The following is an 18,695-nucleotide window of genomic DNA, read 5'->3' as shown; positions in this document are numbered from 1 at the left end:
GCCTCAGTGTTCTGCCTATCAGGCTAATTCTTTACCAGGACACTACCTAGAGCCATAATCTGGATTAGGTCCCACTCCTGGGATGCTTTGACTTGTGGAAATAAGTGGTGACAGTGTCACGGTGGCCTTATCTTGGGCAAGGGTGACTGCACCTGACTCATCAAGGGCCCTCGGGAAGCTAACGGTGTAGGGGGAGGAATCTGAGACTATGAGCTCTGTCAGAGACCCTCCCAACCTGGGCCCAACACTCACGTTGCGGAACTCTCGGAAGGGCACGAACTGCACGATATCTCGGGCCGCCTCCTCGCCTGTGTGTGAGCGCAGTCGACGGTTGTCCCCGTCTAGAAACTCCATGGCTGCAAAGTCAGCATTGCCCACACCCACGATGATGATGGACATGGGCAGCTTGGAGGCCTGCACCACGGCGTGCCGAGTCTCCTCCATGTCACTGATGACCCCGTCGGTGATGATGAGGAGGATGAAGTACTGCTGTAAGGAAGAGTGAGCCAAGTGATGGGTGAGAGTGGGGCCTCACACCCCTCTCTTCCAAGTCCTCAAGGCCTGAAGGAGGCAAACCATCCATACCATGGACATCTTGGACGCCCGTTCTGGATCTGGACCTCGGGCTCAAGGCTGGCTCTGCCAGTTGTGATGCAGCACAGCTTTGGCCACTAAGACTTAATCTGCTGAGATTCGGTTTCATCACCTCTAAACTGAGAGTTACTGCTCAGAGCTGGCGTGCCAGCCGCCTGACAAGCCCAGGCTTGCACAGGAACACATTTCTAGCCTACAGTCTCTGCAGCTGGCCTCCCTACTCTGTCTTTGTGGGCAGGAATGCTTGCACCTTGCTAGCTCCATACTTAGCACAGAAGGATACACCTGCAGGGGCTAAGCATAGGTCCTGTGGGCCGTCACTTCTGAGATGTGGATCAGGATCGTGTCTAGGTTGTAGAGTTGTCACACTTGGGACAGAAGTAGGTATTCAGTGGTCATCCTGTTCTAAACATGGTGCCCAGGAGGCAGCCTTGGTATAGACTGGTATCGTAGGTCTCTGGCTTTCACTGACCCTCCTAATCAACAGAAGGTAGGAAGCTTGGGGCTTTAGACAGCATAGGCTCCAGATAGAGCCTAACACCCCTGCACAGTTTGCCCTTAGTCTTCCTGTTATCCTCTATTTATGGCAAATGACACCAAACGTCCATGAGCAAGATGTGTTTCTTTATGAATTATTTCAGTTAAAATACATTGAATATTGAACATGGGCAAGCTAAGGATAAAGTGCACACAGGATGATTTGATATGGAGAAGGTAGGTGATTGACAGGAAATTGTCAGGACACTCTAACAAGTGGGCTTCGGAGGCAGTGGTGGCTGGCACTTCGCTTTCACCCAGTCAGTGCTGTCTTGGCCATCTAGTGGCCCTGTTCAGAGGAATCCTGTGTTCTGCCCTCTCCATGAGATAAACACAGGAACCTTGTGCTGACTCACCATTGGGGGCTTCTGTCTTCTAACTCTCTCCTCTGACCCCCAATTGTCTAAAGGCAACGCCGTGAAGCTAAGGGAGGGCAGAGGCAACGCGGGTGGGCATGGAGCCACCTTCTTACTTGGCAAAGCTTGTGGACAGTACAAACCCAATCTCCAGAATACCCTGCCTTCCTCTTCGGTCCCAAAGTACACACTACAGATCAGAGTATGGTGAGCTTGTGCAGACGCTGGCTCCACACTCCATACCCCCAGCTCCAACACTGTGCCTTTAAGAGATCAATCCCCTGGCTGGGGATACTTGTTGCCATGGAGATGGAGCCTGAACCCAGCAGTGGAGAGCTGCTGCTGGCAGCCCCTAGCCCTGGTTTTTACCAATCCATCTAGACCCTTTCCCTGCCATTGCCAATTGTTGTTTTAGGGTCCTTTCCCTAGCCAGCTTTTATCCACATTAACCCCACCCACCACGCAGTCCAGGGCAATATTCCTGGGACTTTGGCTGGCAGAGAGAAGGGCAGGAAGAGGCCTGACACCGAGGAAAGAAAGATTTAATTGACGCTCAATCAAAGGTAGCACTTGTCTTCAAGCCCAATCCAGCTCAGACGCGTGCCCCCACCTCCCTGTGGTCGTCTTGCTCTTTGCTGTAGTCTGATGCCTTCCTTCCCAGAGACATGAGTGCAGAAATACAGAGCCTGGGTTCCTGCAAGACTGCAGGTGTAGCAGAAAGGGCCAGGGGCGCCTGAAAACATAAGACTCTTAGCAGACAACCTGACTGTGAGCCTGGCTTAGAGGCCACCGGATGGCACGGAGAGTTTCCACGACAGGTAACCCCGTAACTGGCAGGTTCTAGGATCGTGCCCAACCTGACTACAAAGCTGGGGCTCTTCCCATGCTGTCCTTCTCTGCCACCACTACATGGGTAGCTGGTCACTGTGAGCATGGCAGGAAAAGCTCTCTTGTTATCCATTAACCTGGGGTTGGAGAGTCTGAACGACCAGGATAGTGGTCTAGGCAGAATCCAGAGCCCTGGCTAGAAACACTCAATCCTGGGGCCCACAGCCAGCCTGCTCAAAGCGGGAACCATCAAAAAACGAAGCTTCAAAGATCCACCACTACCTCCAGAATCTCCTAGAGCAAATCAGAAGGGCTGTGGAGGGCAAGAATGGAGAGTGGAAAGGGACTCTAAAGTCCTGCTGTCCCTAATGTGCTGTCCCTCCGGATACACTTCCACAGGAGGTGGCCCTGACAGCCCAGCACACATTGCATGTCAGGGGCTTGGCTCTCCATCCCAGTCTCAGAAAACCAAGTCCCTGCATATTCAAAGAGCAGAGTGTCTCATGCCAAGTCCAGGCATGCCTCAGGGTGCGAGGACTGCACAGCGATATCTCCCACCTCGTGAGTGACTGGATTTAGAGGAAATTGGCCTGACCACACAATTCCGGGCAGAGTCTGGATAAGCCGCACTCATCTCTAGGTAATTTTGGAAAAATTGGCTGCCAAGGGCCCTGAGATGGGGCCTGCTGCCTGTACTCCAGCCTTGATACTGGATGCCTTGGCCACCAAGCAGGAATGGGCCACAAACAACAAAGCCTTACTGACAAAAGCAAGGTCACTTTCAGGTCATTCACACCTTCTTATTACCCCCACCCCCACCCCTGCTCCCCCACACAGTGGCTTTTCCCACCACCTTCAGGAGGAAAGCTAGAGTGTTTGATGGCTCTCAAGGTCCTGTGGGAGAAAGCTAGCTTTCTCAATCTCTACTACTACTGTCACAATCTCCTTACACACGACTCTATCAGCTATACCCACACACCAAGACCCCTGGGTCTTTGCATTTTCTGTTTCCTCTGCTGGGCTGCTACCACCTACAACCACCCCCACCCCCACCCCACCTCCCCACACAAACTCTTAAGAATCTCTCAAGTCTAAGCCTGCACACCCCCTTCTAAGCATCCACCTTTCCTTGCACCTGCTGTCAGTTAGGTGCCACTTGTGAAGTCCGGTACTGCAACCCACCACAGGCTTAGGCAGTCATACTGCATTGCTGGTGGCCTCTCAGCTAAGTCCTCACTAGCCCATAAGCTGCATCTCATTCATGCAAGTGTCCTTGGGGTTGCACGAAAGGCTCAGAAAAGGCACGTGGAACATATGAATGGAAGGTGCTAGAGATGCCACCACACGCTCTCCATGTCCTGTACGTGGCTGTGTTCTGTGTGCCTACGTGAGGGGACAGGGAAGGTAAAACCACATTACATTCCCCAGCACCAAAACATGGCTCAACAGAAGCACTGGCTAATCCACCAATTACTTCTATCTGCTGTTTAGCAGACAGCCTGTGAGTCTGGCTTAGAGGCCAAGAGATGGCTCAGAGGGCTTACATGACCTGTTAGAGTCCCGTAACAGGTAACTGGCAGCATTACCAGATGCTGGCCCGAGAGATACCCTCACACATTCTTACGACCTATATCTCTAGGATGAACAACTCACGTGCCCATTTGGGTGACTCTCTACAGAGCTTACAGAAGGAAATGCTGTTGTACAGGGGACAAAAACCAAAGTTCAGAGTGCTTAAACTACCCGCTCTAGTAACACAACCGGGAAGTAGGGGAGATGGGGCTTGAACTAGGTCCTTTTGGCTTGAGGTTGAGCTACCCCACAGTCCTACTCACCTCCTCTAATGGAGAGGGTCAGGTATGAGGCAGAAAAGTCTGTATCCACTCCTGGACCTCAGAGTGGAAGGGGCAGTAGATGACCTAGTCCCATCTCTTCATGGAGTGCTGTAGCACTGTGTACCTGTCACCCATCAGGTACTGTGCCAGGCCTAGAGTCTAGAGTGAGGTGAGTACAGAGAGCCCTGGCCCATGTGGCCAAGGGGCTGCTAACTTGTAACAGAGGCAAGAAGGGCATGGACAGAGTAGGGCCACATGGAGATGACCTTTCAGGGCCAGTGAGTCACCATGCAGTCTGAGGAAAAACCCAGGGGGAAACCCTGGCACATGGCCCTGCTGGAAGGGATGGGATGATCAGTGCTGCAGATGCCCAGGCTGGTCACAGACACATCACAGACACTTACTGCAATCTTACTACTGAGCCCTAGGCCAGGGCTTTAAACTTAAAGCCCTGCAAATCTTTAGACCAAAATGTTCCAAAGGGCCATCTCCCAAGCCCACTGGGGTCAGACAGTGGCCAGCCTCTCCCCCCTGGAGACTGGGATCACAAGTCTCACTTGGATGACACTTCTCTCTGGAGTAGGGCTCCAGGAAGCAAGGCTCATCAAACCGGGCTTATCCTGCCTCCTCAGAACCAAATGAACAGCAACCTATAGAGAGCCTGCATCTCACCTGGATGGGGGGGGGGGGGGCAGGGGAAGTCAAACATCTCCCTCTCTAGCCCCACACTGAGAGGAAGATAAGAGCACACATCCCGATCTGTTGTTCCTCCTGTTGGGCAGAGTGCCACCCACAGCTAGCCTCATCCCAGCAGGCACACGTCCTTGCCCACTACTTACCGTTGCTGTCTGCTGCTGGGTGGCCTGGGCTGCAAACCGGGCCACATGGTTGACGATCGGGGAGAAGTTTGTGGGGCCATAGAAGCGAATGTGGGGCAGACAGGCTGAGTACGCCTGGGCGATGCCATCCACGCCTGCAGAAGACAACCTGGGTCAGCTCAACACCTCTGCCCCATTCCCTGTCCTGCTGCTGACAAAGCATCTACTTCGCGTTCTCCCAGAATGCCCCTGCCATTGCTAGTGTGGCCTTGAAACAGAAAGTTCTCAAGGGCAGGGCTAAGGGCATACTCAAGAGCCTAAGGGTGAATTAGAGAACCCTGAATTTAGGCCCTTCCTTGTTCCTTTTGCCTGTGGGATGGGGTGAGCTGTTTAAGCTTTCTGAGCCTCTATAAGTGGGTCAATGACAAACAAGGTGCCTGACAGAGGGGTGACAGAGGGTGTCACCTGGAGGTCCATTCTGGACACTCTTGGCAACTGTTCTAGTGGGGCTTGCACAGCTCCTTACATACATAGCTGCTGTCGTGACTAGTCAGCACTCTCCAACCCTTTACTCCCAGCCAGAAGGCCCCTGGCTAGGGCTGACATGGAGCAATCTGAATTTAGACATGTCTTTGAGAACCTGTACCAAACCAGTGCCCAGGGAGCAAAGGATCTCACTTGTGGCCAAGAGATGCCCTCTGTGCCCAAATCCTGACAGCCCTACAGTGACATGAGAGACTTCCTTCTCTGTGGGGTTCATCCTGGCCCAGCCTCAGAAGCCCTCAAAAGGCAATAGATGCCCTTCTTCCCTTCTGCATCCTGTCTCTTCCTCTTGGTTTCTGATGTCGGGAGGTACACATGCAGAAGGGGTGGATCCTGCACTCACTTCCTTTTTCTTCCCCTCCCTGCCAGGCCACCGTCCATCTTTGGTCATCAAGGCTCTTCCGAGAGGGACAAGCAGGAGATGATAGTAGGTGTGTAACAGTGCCTTCCTGGTCTACACAGCGCTCTGTCACCTGTCCCCCTAATTCTCACTTATATCCCCATTCACCCAGGAAAATGAGCTAAGCAGTTATCACACCTCCTTGGGGCAGGTAAGGGTTGGTAAAGGCCCAGAAAGGTGCAGTCACATCTGCGAGGCTTCACAGCCAGGAACAGGTAGCAGTTAGCCTTGAACCCTGGACTGTATGACTCCACGCTCCATAATCCTCACCTGTTACTCTAAGTAAGTATGACACAAATGGGACAGGAAGGACAAAAACTGGAATCCCGTCTCCGCCCCCTCCCTCTGCCTGATCTCTGCAGGCTGGGACCACACTCACCTGAGCAGAAAGGGTTAGTGGGGTTGAAGTTGATAGCGAACTCATGGGACACCTAGACAGCAGAAGACACGCTGAGAGGTAGCATCCTAGCCCCACCCCGAAGCCAGCCCCCTCTGTAGCGTCACTCTGTAACTCTGCGACATCTAGGTTATTGGTTCCACATCTGTCTCCCTAACTTCACAACAGGGAAACGAAGACCTTATAAGCCAGTCCACTGTCCTCTGGGGGTAGGGGGTGCATCCAGGCTGCTACGTACCTTCCTTGACAAGAGACTTCCTAAATGGGACAGAGATGGTCAGGGGCAATGGGGCTCTAGAACATTAGGAATGCACCTGTTCCCTCTCTGCATCTGGGGAGCCACTGGTCTGGGCTTGAAGGCTTTTCCAGTCTTAACACCAGGCACGGTGCTGGACTGAAGTCTACCTCACACCACACAGCTAACTAGGATAGGCTGACCACCACTCATTGCTAAATGAAGGATCAGATCATACAGTGGAGCTGAGTGGGTCACATGCAAGCTCTGCAGATCCCTAAGGGTCTGTCCCAGCATCCCTGGCATGAGTCCTGGCCTCTAGTCTGGGGCTGGAGAGTGGGCTTAGTGATAAAGAACATATACTGCTCTAGTAGAGGACCTGAATCCAGTTCCCAGCATCTCCATCTGGTAGCTCACAAGTACCTGTAACTCCAGCTGCAGATGAGCTAATGCCTCTGGCCTCTGCCAGCACCTACAGTCACACACACACACACACACACACACACACACACACACACACACACACACATACAAAGTAAAAATAAATTAAATATTAAAAAAAAAAGCTGCTGAGCTACTAGGTTGGATACCAAATCCACTCTGTTCACAAACAAGGACTTTACACCAACCTGTATGCCGGGCCCTAGCACAGCAGGAGACAACCATGTGCCTCCTCCCAGAAGGAACAAGTAAATCACTGGGAGCCTTGGGGACAGTGCCGGGGGGTCGGGAGGGGGTGGGGGTGGGGAGAGAGCCAATGAACCAGGGCGGGAGAAGTGGGAGAAGCTAACTGACTCAGTGATGGGCACATGCCAAGGCCCTCAGGTGGAAAGGAAGAGAGGAAGGCAGGCTCACAGGACAGGACTATGGTGGCAGAATGACGGAATGAAGGGCCAGGAGGACCAGGCCTGGTATACCCTGGCAGTGCAGGAGAGGGGACAGAGCATCTATGCTTGCCTAGCCTTGTTGCAGCATGCTGCTTGGACACCACTGGGTGCTTAGCCTGGCCAGGCCCCAGCACCCGCCCCGCCCCTCCCAGAGTTGCCCTGTGACATTTCCAAGGCGTTTGCTCAAGAAAACATCTCATTCAGCTGAGTTCTTTGGGAAGCTGGCTGGTGTCCTAGCAACAAGCGCTTGCTGGGCCTGGCCACTGGCTAACCCTGCCCACCTCCCCATGGCATCTATGTTTGCCCAGAGGCCCAGTCTGGGTTCCACAGCATCCTGCCTCACTCTGTGCAGGGCCAGGCTATCCACTGTTCATGTGTCAGACCCAGAGCTAGTATGATGCTCAAGGTGAGCACTTAGGTGAGCTAAGAGGATGGAAGGCCATACTAATTCCAGAAGAAACGTGCAGCACAACAGGGTTAGACCAGAGTGGGGACTGGCTGAACTGGGCATGCCATTCCCATTGGCTCCTCCTCTAGGAAGCAGCAGATTTGGATATGATCCTACAGTCTATCTGCCCTCCTGGAGCCCAGGCCCATGGGATAACCTCAGGCCGCACTGAAGTCCTGAGCCTTGGCTGTTCCATCTGTAAAATGGGATATTGTTCTATGGCTCTGGCTTGCAGAAACTCTTCAGCTCTGTGGCCTGTGTTCTTGGTGAGTTCCCAAGCTAGGGCACCCAGGGTTTCCTCCTGCCATAGGTGAGGTCCTTACATGCCCTCCACCAAGGCCACCCCATGGGCATCTACTGTTCCTTTTCCCTCCCCTGTCTCCTTCTCAGCATCTGAAATCTACCTTCTCTAGCCCTCCTCCCACCCAGTACTTTGTCTCTATTGTCTACCCCATGTCCAAACAGGTCTCCCACTATGTCGATCCCTTGGAGTCAGGGAGGCTGAGGGTCCCTTCTCCCTTCCCTGTGACTTAGGCCACAGGGTACTCTATCCTCCCTGAAGCCCCTTTCCCAGCCTCCTCCACTGCGAAAGGGGAACCACGGCTAACTTCTGCATCCTTCTGTAAGGATGGAATGAAGCTGGCAATCAGGTGGAGTTTCGTGCAAAGCACCCAGGAGCCAGCAAACTCTGCTCCTTGCCTGTTCTCTTCTCCTGATCTCCATGCTGTGACTTCTCCCCGATCCACTCTCCCGAGCCCTGACTCAGTCCTGCATCCCTAGTCAGCTCTGGGTGCCTTGCCTCTCCATCTCATCCTGAGTTGGATCCTGGCCCTGTAGCAGAGGTCTGTCCCTCTGCTCTGACTTCCAGACCATCCTCTGCTTGTCGCCTGGCCTCACTCACAGAGGTACAGGGCTAAGACACAAGTGCAGTCTGGGCTGAGTGCACAACAGACAGAACCCTGGAGCTCCCCCAACCCCTGATTCCATCCCAGCCCCAATCCCACCTCAAGCAAAGGAGGTAGAATCCATTACACTCACCTTCCAGTCTGGTGGTAACTGGGCCCCAAATCCCAGAGCAGGGAACATCTTATCACTGACCAGAAAGAGAGAGAAAATGTGAGATATTTGAGTACCACCACCCCCAATACACACACACACACACACACACACACACACACACACACACACCTCACGCCACACTCTCCCCTCTTGGTCTACCATCTTATATACCCCCAGGTGCAGAAATTCACTGCTCTACAATTATTCCCCACTAAGCCCAAGTCTAAGACCAATTCTGGATGGCAATTGAACACGGCTTGATACATCTGTACCCAGGGGGAGACACTGGTGCTTAATTTTGACCCATAGGCCTGGAGGCACCCTATAAGATCAGTGGTTTTCAACCTGTGGGTTGTGGTCTCTTTGGTAAACATCCATCTACAAAGACATCTATCTACATTACAATTCATAATAGAAGCAAAGTTAGAGTTATAAAGTAACAACAAAAATAATTTTATGGTTGGGGTTCAGCACAGCATGAGGGGCTGTGTATTAAAGGGGCAAAGCGTTAGGAAGGTTGAGAAGCACTGCTTTAGATGCTTCTCAGACCAAGACCCTGTTCATCAAGGCAAGGTCACAGCGGAACGAAATGGACTAGTTCTAAACTTCCTGTTCATAGTTGGGGGAAAACACTCCTAAAAGCATAAACACGACTTGCCTTTATCACAGCCCCAGAGCCTAGGTTCATCTTCTCTTTCTTGTTCCTCATAGGATACCTTATCTCAACTTCAGCCATTATGTTCCATTTGAAATAGCCTTCCACAAATCTGTTTTCCCTAACAAACTTTTATTCATCCTCCAAGGCCCAATCAAATGGCTACTTCTCTCTGTGGGGGCATAGATGGGTCCCTGAGACCCCATAATGCTTCTCTTCCGTGCTCCCTTGACTTCTACCTCACATGTAAACAGGTGTCTCCAAATCCCAGTGATTTCTTCTTAGAAGAGCAGTGCCTTATTTGTTAACACAGGCAACATTTATATCAGAGACTCTGGCCGCCGTGGAAGACGAGCTACCAGGGTCCAGGACAGAGCAGGGAGATCAGTTAAAGGGGATGGGGCAGGAGGCAGTGGCTTCAACATAGTGTCCTGAGCTCACTGGGGCTTCGCTGAGCCTGAACTCCAGTGAAGGGCCTGAGTGCCCTGGTGGACATCAGGGTCTTCTGCCTGAATGTGAAGCCTTCCCTGCTCTGTACGTTGTATCTTAATGCCTAGAAGCACAACCATCCCTGAGGCCCTGGTCCCCTGAAACTGGGCCATGGAGACTCTAGACCTCATCTGTGTACTTTCAGATACATTTTTTTTCAAGACAGGGTTTCTCTGTATAGCCCTGGCTGTGTCCTGGAACTCACTCTGTAGACCAGGCTGGTCTTGAACTCAGAAATCTGCCTGCCTCTGCCTCCCGAGTGCTGGGATTAAAGGTGTGTGCCACCACGCCCAGCTCAGATACATTCTTAACAAAACAAAACAGGGTCTCACAATGTAGCCCTGGTTGGCCTTGAACTCACATAGATCTGCCTGTCTCTGCCTCCTAAGTACTGGTCAGACACATTATTAAGTCCCACCGCAGCCTGTACCCCTTAGCTGTGAGAGCAGAGGCTGCGTTATAGCAACTGACTTTCATCTCCATCCTAACTCACTTTCTTACTGGATGGTTGGATGATTGGTAGGTACATCGTGCATAAAAAGATTCCAGTTTGAACCGGGGCTTGGCTGGTAAGATAACAGAATTGGTTGGCAATGTCTCCCATGGGAGAACAGAAGGGACAATAACTATGTGAATGCCACTCTTTGCAGATCCCTGGGTCCTTTCTAGCTCTGACAAGCTGAGCTTCCCAGTCTGAAGGGACACCAGCTGACCTTTCACAGAGTCACCTCCAAGTGTACCTGTCGTAGTCCTGAATGATCTGTCCCACTGCCCAGATGGCTGACAAGTATTCATTGGTGCCCATGGGGTTGATATAATGGAGAGAAGAAGGGTCGAGGGGATTCCCATTGGAGGCTGTGAAGTCTATTCCAACCTGCAGAAGGAGAAAAGGGGACCAGCAGTGGGAACACCGACCCCAGAACAGCCTCGGGGGAATAGGAGGGTCTAGTGGACACAGGAAATCTACTCATTTCGCAGCCCCAGTAGTCAGGATAATAACAGAGACAAAAGACAGAGCATCCAAGTTCCTGGTGCTTCAGTCTAGAGGAGCAACAAAGGTGGATGGGTGGAAAATTCCTAAGATGCTTCCAGACAAGACAATGAATGCCAGGTGTGTGAGAGGACAGAAAGCCCCATGGGAGGGTCTCTAAAAAGGTGGCAGAGGGGACAGCGTGAAGCCCTCGGGTGGGCAGAGAACTGCTAGGAACAGAGGCATCGCTGAAGTGAATGGCAGGAAGAGGAGCAACCGGAGAACAGAACCCTCCTGGCCAGTGAGAGGAACTGACCTTTTTTCTCTGTTAGAGAAGCAGAGTGGGAGGCCCTGTGTAGTCCTGCTCAGCCCCCAGCCAAGCCTGACTCAGCTACCCACCAGGACAAACTCCCTATGCCCTTGCCTCTGAGGCTAGTTCCATTCCTTGCCCCAAGGAAATTTATCACAAGTTTCTGCTGCTGTGGCAGAGGCCTGAGCTCTGGAGGGGGGGATGACCCTGGATAGGCTGGTAATGGGGAGGAGCCTTACGGTGAACATGAGCTGGCAGCCTCCCAGAATGTAGTCCAGGAATGAGTAGTTTCGGTGTATCTGGAAGAAACGGTGAGTCAGTGGGTCCTGATTTGGGTTATGAATGCCCCTGTAGGACTTGGTGCTTGTGTCCTGGTGCCTCAGGACAAAGCCAAACCAGTTTCATCTTATCACAAGAGACCCCAAAGCTCTCAGGCAGAAGCCATGAGTTGATGAGGACCCCAGAGCATGAGGACCATTCTAGGCAGGGCCCAGCTTCCCAGAGCCAGTCACACCTGCCAATTAGTCATCCAACAGCGAAAGTCTTCATACATACACCACTGCTGGGTGGCCACCTCCCTGAGCCCTCACTGCCTCCCTTACTAACACACACAGTGCAGATGCCCATCCAAGGCCTCCAGAGTAGGTTCACAGCTGGGAGACAGCATGTCTGCTGTCAAGGCCTCTGCCTCCTCTCAGCAAAGCATGTTGGTCTTTCCATATCAGTGGCATTGAGGATTTCTCCCTGATACATGCAATTAAGCAAATTTTAAAAGGGCATCCCCCTCCCATGCCTGTCATGCCTGCACTGGGGAAGATGACAAGTTTGTGGCCAGCACAGGCAGATCGTCTTAAAATTCTGGCTCAGACTGAGCCAGGTAGTGGTGGCACACACCTTTAATTCCAGCACTTGGGAAGCAGAGGCAGGTAGATCTCTGAGTTCAAGGCCCGGTTGGTCTACACAGCAAGTCCAGGGCTACACAGAGAAACCCTGTCGATCACAATAACAATTGCTGATAAAAAAAAAAAAATAGCAGGACAGATGCCAAAGTCTGAAAGTGGCAGGTGTTTCAGACATGGGTCCAGAGCCAGGCTTGACATTCAATGTCTGTGGCACTGTCATGTGACCCTGTGACAACCCGGGCTCCAGACTTGGACGTAGAGACCTCGGTGGGCAGCAAGGCTATACTCTACTGCACCTCAGCACTCAGGAAGGCAGAGACAGGTAGATCTATAAGTTCAAGGCCAGCATGGTCTATAGACTGAGTTCCAGGACAGCCAGGGCTGCACAGAGAAACCCTGTCAACAATGACAACGAAAGAAATCAGGCTGGACTGGAAAAAAACAGACAACATGGCCTGGCCACAGTGTTCTGAACCTTGGTAGCTTCATTTCTATCGGGGAAGCCATAGCTGCCTGGGTCCTCACTGATGCTCAGTCCCACAGACAAATGCTGAGTCTACAGTGTAAGCCTCCACGGAAGAGGGAACTGGTTCCCCACCTAGAAAAATCACCTGGGAAATCACCTCACACCCTTGTGACTCTGCACAAGAAGGGGATCCAAGACTATGCTGTTGTACACTCTACCTTTTCGACACACCCATTCTACAGACAAGGAGACTGAGGCCTCTGTGCAGCCCTCAGGAGCACCCTCTGCTCACCTTGCATGATCTCAGAATAATGATGCCCGAGTTCTTGTAGCTTTTCTTCTTCCTCTGCTTCTTGGGGTTGATGCACTCTATCTCCAGCTAGTGCCATGGGAAGGAAAAAGGGGGGGGGGCTCAGCTGGGGTGGCTTAAGATGCCACCCCCCCAGGGCCCCAGAATACCCTCCACAACCTAGACCCAGGGGTAGATGCCTCTTGCAGAGAGGTTCCCTGGGTGGCCACCTCGAGACTACTTTCCAGGTACCTAGGCTCTGACTTTATCCACATCCCGAACCTCTACCCCATAGATAGAGGGAGAAACTGAGGCTCAGGGAGGACCGTCTTACTCAAGGTCATGTAGGCAGGAGAGGTGTGATTGAGTGCCTGACTGCTTGGTCCAACATCCTGGGTTTCTTTATAGTCACTGCTGAGACCCTGGGGTTACACGGCACATTTGCCTATCTTACCGGGACACCATCCCGAGCCTCGCTCATCTGCAGCACAGAGGTCTGGAACTCGCCGATGAAGTCATGGCCTCCATTACTGTCATAGTCGTAGCACATAACCTGGGACAGGTTCAGCGTGGTCACCCCAGAGCTGTCCCCAGGAGGTGCTCTCAGCCTGTTAGCACCTGAGCACACTTTGTGTCTATCGTGTGAGGCATTCCCTCCCATGGTCTGATTTGTCTAACCTTGGGGGCTCCTGAGCTGCCTCCAGCAGGAAGCCTTCCATGACTGCTGGGAGAGCAGACTGAAGCTACCCAAGGATGAAAGCTGTGGTGGTTACCATCCACTGGCCCCACTGTAATCCTACCCAGCAATTCTGCAGTAGGGAGCAGGTAGTACTATGTATAGCAGGGCTCTTGGAGGTGGGGATCCTGTCTGAGTCCTGAGGGCCAGGCAGTTCTAGGCCTCGAATCTAAGGTGCCTGCCTTCCTCTCACAAGGCTCTTCTCATGAATAAGCAGAGTTTCAAACAGGCATATCAGGAGCCTCACTGGGGTGGACTAGGAGGTGAGGCTAGCAGGGTGGGGAACGGGGCTGCAGACTCACTAACCTGGATGGGCTTCTCCAGGTCGCCATCACACAAGGACACCAACGGGACAGTGAATGGTTTCCACACCGGGTCCAGGGTGTACTTAATCACCTGGGGGACAGGGAAGAGCAGTGTGCTCACAGATCCATTAGAGAAGCGTGTGAAGAGATGGGCAAACCCACAGCCGTGTTTCCAGCTGTGGGAGTGGCTCAGACATCACAGGCCACGCCCCACGGCCAGTTTGACCAGAGTCATGAGAACCCATGGCCCCCTTTTACCTACCTCGGTCCTATGGACCAGCATCCATTTGCCATCATCTCCTGGCTTGTAAAACTCAAGAAAAGGGTCTGACTTCCCAAAGAGGTCCTGGGGGAAGACAGGACATGTGTGAGAGGGCGTGGCCCAACCAGATTCAAGGGGACTTGAGTGTAACCCAGCCACGTCCCTGATTTACAGTTGGTGGGAGGTATGGTGCAACAGGTCTGTCCCTTCTCTTCCCCTAAGTCTCCTCGAGGTTCAGCCAGAGGCCTGGTGCATCCAACTGAGAAATATGAAACCCCCCATAATAAGACAAGGTTTCTGTGTTCTAGAGACCCTAAGCCTTGTATGCAGAAACAGCAGCAGCAGCAGCAGCAGGAGGAGGAGGCAACTCCAAGAACACCATGCCTTTAATAAGCCCAGGCCCAAGGACTTTTGAATGAAACCTAAAACTACAGTCCAGGGCAGTGTTATGGCTCAGCAGGTAAGGGTCTTTGCCATCAAGCCCGAGGGCTTGAATTTGCTCCCCCAGAACCCACATGGTGGAAGGAAGAGAGCGGACTACATAAGCTGTTCTCTGACCATATGTCCCATAGTGTCTCGGACCCCTCCAAAGGTAATGAATAAATAAATCTATGGTGCCAGTCACCAAAGGGCATGGTGGCCTCTAGAAATTCATTAATGTACATTAAAAAAAAAAAAAGACATCTAAAGATGTTACACAGAAGTGAAGGGGACAGAGCGGGTCAAGGAAGAATGTACGGGACAGCAGCATGAGTGACCACAGGCAACCGAGGGGCACTGCCACTGTGTCTCCAGGGAAGGGTTGTAGAAGGACAGAATGTGGGAAGGACACAGTGACAATGTTCACTGTAGGGGTCCCAGGTGGTGAGAAGAGAGGGCAGTGGGTCTGAGACTGGAAGATGCCTGGTTTATCCCCGGCACCCGGTATTGTGACTCCACAGCAGAGTCCTGGGTCCCGTCCTCAGCACTTGAAAATGAGAACATTAATACAGCTGAGGAGAGCAAGAGGGTCTGGTCTAACCTGGTGGCCAAAGGGGATGAGGGGGAAGGACTCTGGAGGGTCACAGTGGAGCCCTGTGGGGAGAAGGGGGCCACAAGAAAGTTTCCGGTCTCAAGCTGCCTCCCTCTAAGTGGCAGGACACTTCCCCCCGAGAGTTGGCGAAAGTCTGACTTGAGTGGTTCAGTGCTTGGCCCGACCCGTGTCAGGAAATGAAAATGATGGAGCCAGAGACCGAGCCCCAGGGCTCTGTGGTGGGAAACCCTGTTGTTCATGGAAGCCCCTCTCTGCCTGGCTTACCTTCTTATCCAGTTTCCTGCCAGCCAGGCTCAGTGTGATGACTCGGTTGTCTGACAGCTCTTGGGCTGCAATCTGAAAGGTCGTGGCTGTGAGAAGGGGTGGGGGTGGGAGTGGGGTGACGGGGCGTGGGGGTGGGGGTGTCTGCTCCTTCCCTTCCCCACCATTCCAGGATGGAATTCTCCAGGGCTAGGTGCAGGGTAAAAGGGAGAGTGAGTGCCATGTGACCCAGGACCAGCCTCTTGACTTCTAAACCTTGGTTTCCATTTTCTGAGAAATGGGATAATGATCCAACGGTCACAAGGAATCAGAAAGTGAGATACTGTGGGGGTTAGGCAGGAGTGGCCGGCGTGAGCTATGGGCTGTACCAGAGAGTATAGACTTTCCTAAGCTCTTTCTCTCCAACCTGAGTTCTAAGAAGCCAGGTGCACACAGCTCAGTGAACTGAGGTTCAGGGAAGGACGAGGAGCACACACATGTCTTCCCCATAGCCAACGCCCTCAGACCTCAGCACAACTGCCAAAAGCCTGCTGTGGCCTCTCCCCACAGATGCACTCTAAGATGGGCTTAACCTTAAGACTGGCCAACCTTCTGTCCCCTGTACAACAGGCCAAGGCCCTGGGGCCATTTCTCTCTCCTTGTTCTTCACTCAGACCATAGGATGGTGCCAAGTCCCATCTTCCAGAGGAAGGAATATGGGCTTGGAGTAGAATAACTGGCATTCCTAAACAAGAGTGGGGTTGCTGTGCTGGCATATGAGGAATATAAGGAGGCTGCCCTGAGAGCTGGCTGTGAACTCTGAGTGTGTGTGTGTGTGTGTGTGTGTGTGTGTGTGTGTGTGTGTGCACTAGGAGGCACCTTTAGGCTGCATCAACAGCCCGGGAATCCGGGAATCATCTTGGGCTATTTGAGGCATGTTATAGATTTTAGCTTGCCCTGAACTTGGGGCATGAGGAGAAAGGGTGGAATTTGGAGGCAGGGAAGCAAAGCAGGTCCTCATAGCTGAAGGAAAGACTACAAGGTCGTGGGGAGCCATGGGAGGGCCCCCGAGAATACACAGGAGTATGGGGTGCCTACAGCAGCGCGTTACAGGCTGTATGGACAATCTTGTCAGAGGAACACACTCTTGCTCATCATGTCTCTCCTCCATGAGATGGGGTTTGCCCTGCCTCCTAGGCCTCCGAGGACCAAGCAACCCATCTACAGGAAGAGCCTGCACTTTGCTGGATTCACTTCACTGCAAGGTGCAGGGGGGAACCATTACAGTTGTTGGAATCACTGTGCTGAGACAACCGGTTGTATGCATCCGGTGCTCGTGAAATGCTCTCCAGGGGAGAAGCAGCAGGGGTTAGTATTGGTGGGGGAGGATGTTGTGGGGGCTATGGACACCCCTCCCCACATGATAAGAAGACCCCTGATCCTGAGCCGCATCATGCAGGGCCTTCTGACAGTCCCCCAGCCAGGCAGCCCCCAGTACTTCATCTGTAGAGCCAGGAGCCCGTTGCTAAGAGACCTGTTGCTAAGTTGTAAGTTGGGCCTTTTTACTCCCAACAAAGCTGGTGATTATCTGCTGGAGAAGCAGTCCATTGATGGGGGAGGGTGGCGGAGACAGAAAAGGGATGTGAAAGGCTGGTGGGGGAGGTCTGGTACCGTGATTACGCCCTTCCCCGCTGGCTTGTCATTCATCAGCAGCAGAGGCCTAGTGATCTTCTTGCTGGAGACAATCTGGGGTGGGAGAGGCAGAGAGGAGCACTCAGGGAGGCATCAGGGGCTCTTGGGAATAGGTCAACCACAGGACGGTGGTGACAGCACCATGAATCACACTGTCCCCACTTCTCTGTGGTAGCAGGAAGCTGGCACTGGGTTTGGTTGCCCCTTCAGTGGGAGCGGTCTGTCTGGTGCCAGACTCTCTGGGCTACAACACCCCTGGGACCTGTTGGCTCCTGGGAGGTGGGCGTAGGGGGGGTTGTCTGTGTAGCAGATGGGGAGCCCGGGAGGATTGGCTAGGGAAAGTAGGGGACAGAAAATCCTGACTGAGACCCGCCTGACCCCAAGAGCAGAGGTTGATGGTGAGGCCCTTGGGTACCCCACTCTACTCGGGAGCCCCAGGCTCACCGTGCCCAGGCTGCAGGAGAACTGGCCCAGGAAATCATGCTCATCCAACTGGGCACTGGACTTGTCCTGGTCAAACAGGGCGAACTTGAGCTTCTGCACCTCCTCGAAGTGGTAGTCCAGCACGAACTTCTTGGAGAAGGCTGGGTTGAGGTTGTTGACGGCTGTTTCTGTTCTGTCGAACTGGTGGAGGGATGGGGGGGGGGGCAGGAAGTGGGGGGAATGGGAGGCAGAGTCGTGGTGGCCAGGTTCCCTTGATGGCTAGCTGCCTCAGTGCACTCACTGAGGTACCTCACTGCCTCCCGCCAGCACTCACATCTCATGAGCCTCAGCTCATCGGTAAGAACACCAAAGATCAGAGATGTTAAGTCAGAGGGAGGCAGGTGCAAGATTCAAGCCCAGTTCGGACTCTATGAACCCTCCCCATTCCCAGGGACCGGGGTAGGAGCTCAGGCCACATCCCAGACTGGTATGTGACAGAGGACAAATCCTCTCTCTATCTGGGCCTGCTTTTTCCTCTGTAAAATGAAAGCCTGTGACTGTGTGGATTTTCTATGTTTTACTTAAGAAAACCCTTTTCTCTCCCTCTCGCTCTCTTTTAAGATTTATTTGTTTATTTTATGTATGTGTTTATTCTTAGGACCTCTGCTCGCTCTGGGTCAACTCTGTTCGCTCAGTCCCTGTTTGCTCCAGCCCAGAAATTTATTTATTATTATACGTAAGTATAATAGTTGACTTCAGACGCACCAGAAGAGGGTGTCAGATCTCATTACGGGTGGTTGTGAGCCACCATGTAGTTGCTGGGATTTGAACTCAGGACCTTCAGAAAAGCAGTCGGTGCTCTTGCCTGCTGAGCCATCCTGCCAGCCTGTAAACCCTGTTCTCAAAAGCACACTGTGTATGCTGCTAAGAGGAAACAGAGGAGGCAGAGCTGGGTGAGGCCAAGGTCTTGGGTGGCAGAGGCGATT

At 52.8% G+C, this 18,695-nt stretch overlaps 1 protein-coding gene and 1 long non-coding RNA gene across 4 annotated transcripts in view; one reads left to right on the top strand and one right to left on the bottom strand.

Moving 5' to 3' along the window:
* The window catches only part of Cpne2 (copine II), a 37,856-nt gene that overhangs the window by 1,450 nt on the left and 17,711 nt on the right, over positions 1-18,695 (bottom strand). The window contains exons 3-15 of one of the 2 annotated variants that reach the window (NM_153507.2): positions 17,731-17,910; positions 17,266-17,340; positions 15,619-15,690; positions 14,322-14,405; positions 14,061-14,150; positions 13,473-13,571; positions 13,022-13,108; positions 11,601-11,660; positions 10,822-10,955; positions 8,917-8,971; positions 6,291-6,342; positions 4,990-5,123; positions 253-489 (exon numbers count right to left, since the gene is read on the bottom strand). In NM_153507.2, the coding sequence (NP_705727.1) occupies positions 253-489; positions 4,990-5,123; positions 6,291-6,342; positions 8,917-8,971; positions 10,822-10,955; positions 11,601-11,660; positions 13,022-13,108; positions 13,473-13,571; positions 14,061-14,150; positions 14,322-14,405; positions 15,619-15,690; positions 17,266-17,340; positions 17,731-17,910 (1,359 nt within the window). Of the gene's footprint in view, positions 1-252; positions 490-4,989; positions 5,124-6,290; positions 6,343-8,916; positions 8,972-10,794; positions 10,956-11,600; positions 11,661-13,021; positions 13,109-13,472; positions 13,572-14,060; positions 14,151-14,321; positions 14,406-15,618; positions 15,691-17,265; positions 17,341-17,730; positions 17,911-18,695 lie in introns of those variants that run through there. The other variant, XM_017312732.2, reaches the window with a different exon arrangement.
* Gm38555 lies at positions 1,798-18,478 on the top strand. 2 transcript variants are annotated; one of them, XR_879110.3, is made up of 5 exons: positions 1,798-2,305; positions 2,715-2,955; positions 5,881-5,942; positions 14,630-14,781; positions 18,368-18,478. It is a non-coding gene; the product is annotated as a predicted gene, 38555 (long non-coding RNA). The 2 variants fall into 2 exon arrangements; XR_879111.3 differs by lacking the exon at positions 2,715-2,955.

Source organism: Mus musculus, chromosome 8 (genome assembly GCF_000001635.26).
Source record: "Mus musculus strain C57BL/6J chromosome 8, GRCm38.p6 C57BL/6J".
NCBI lineage: Eukaryota > Metazoa > Chordata > Mammalia > Rodentia > Muridae > Mus > Mus musculus.
The sequence above is the reverse complement of the archived record's forward strand: the minus strand, read 5'-3'. Positions and strand labels throughout refer to the sequence as shown.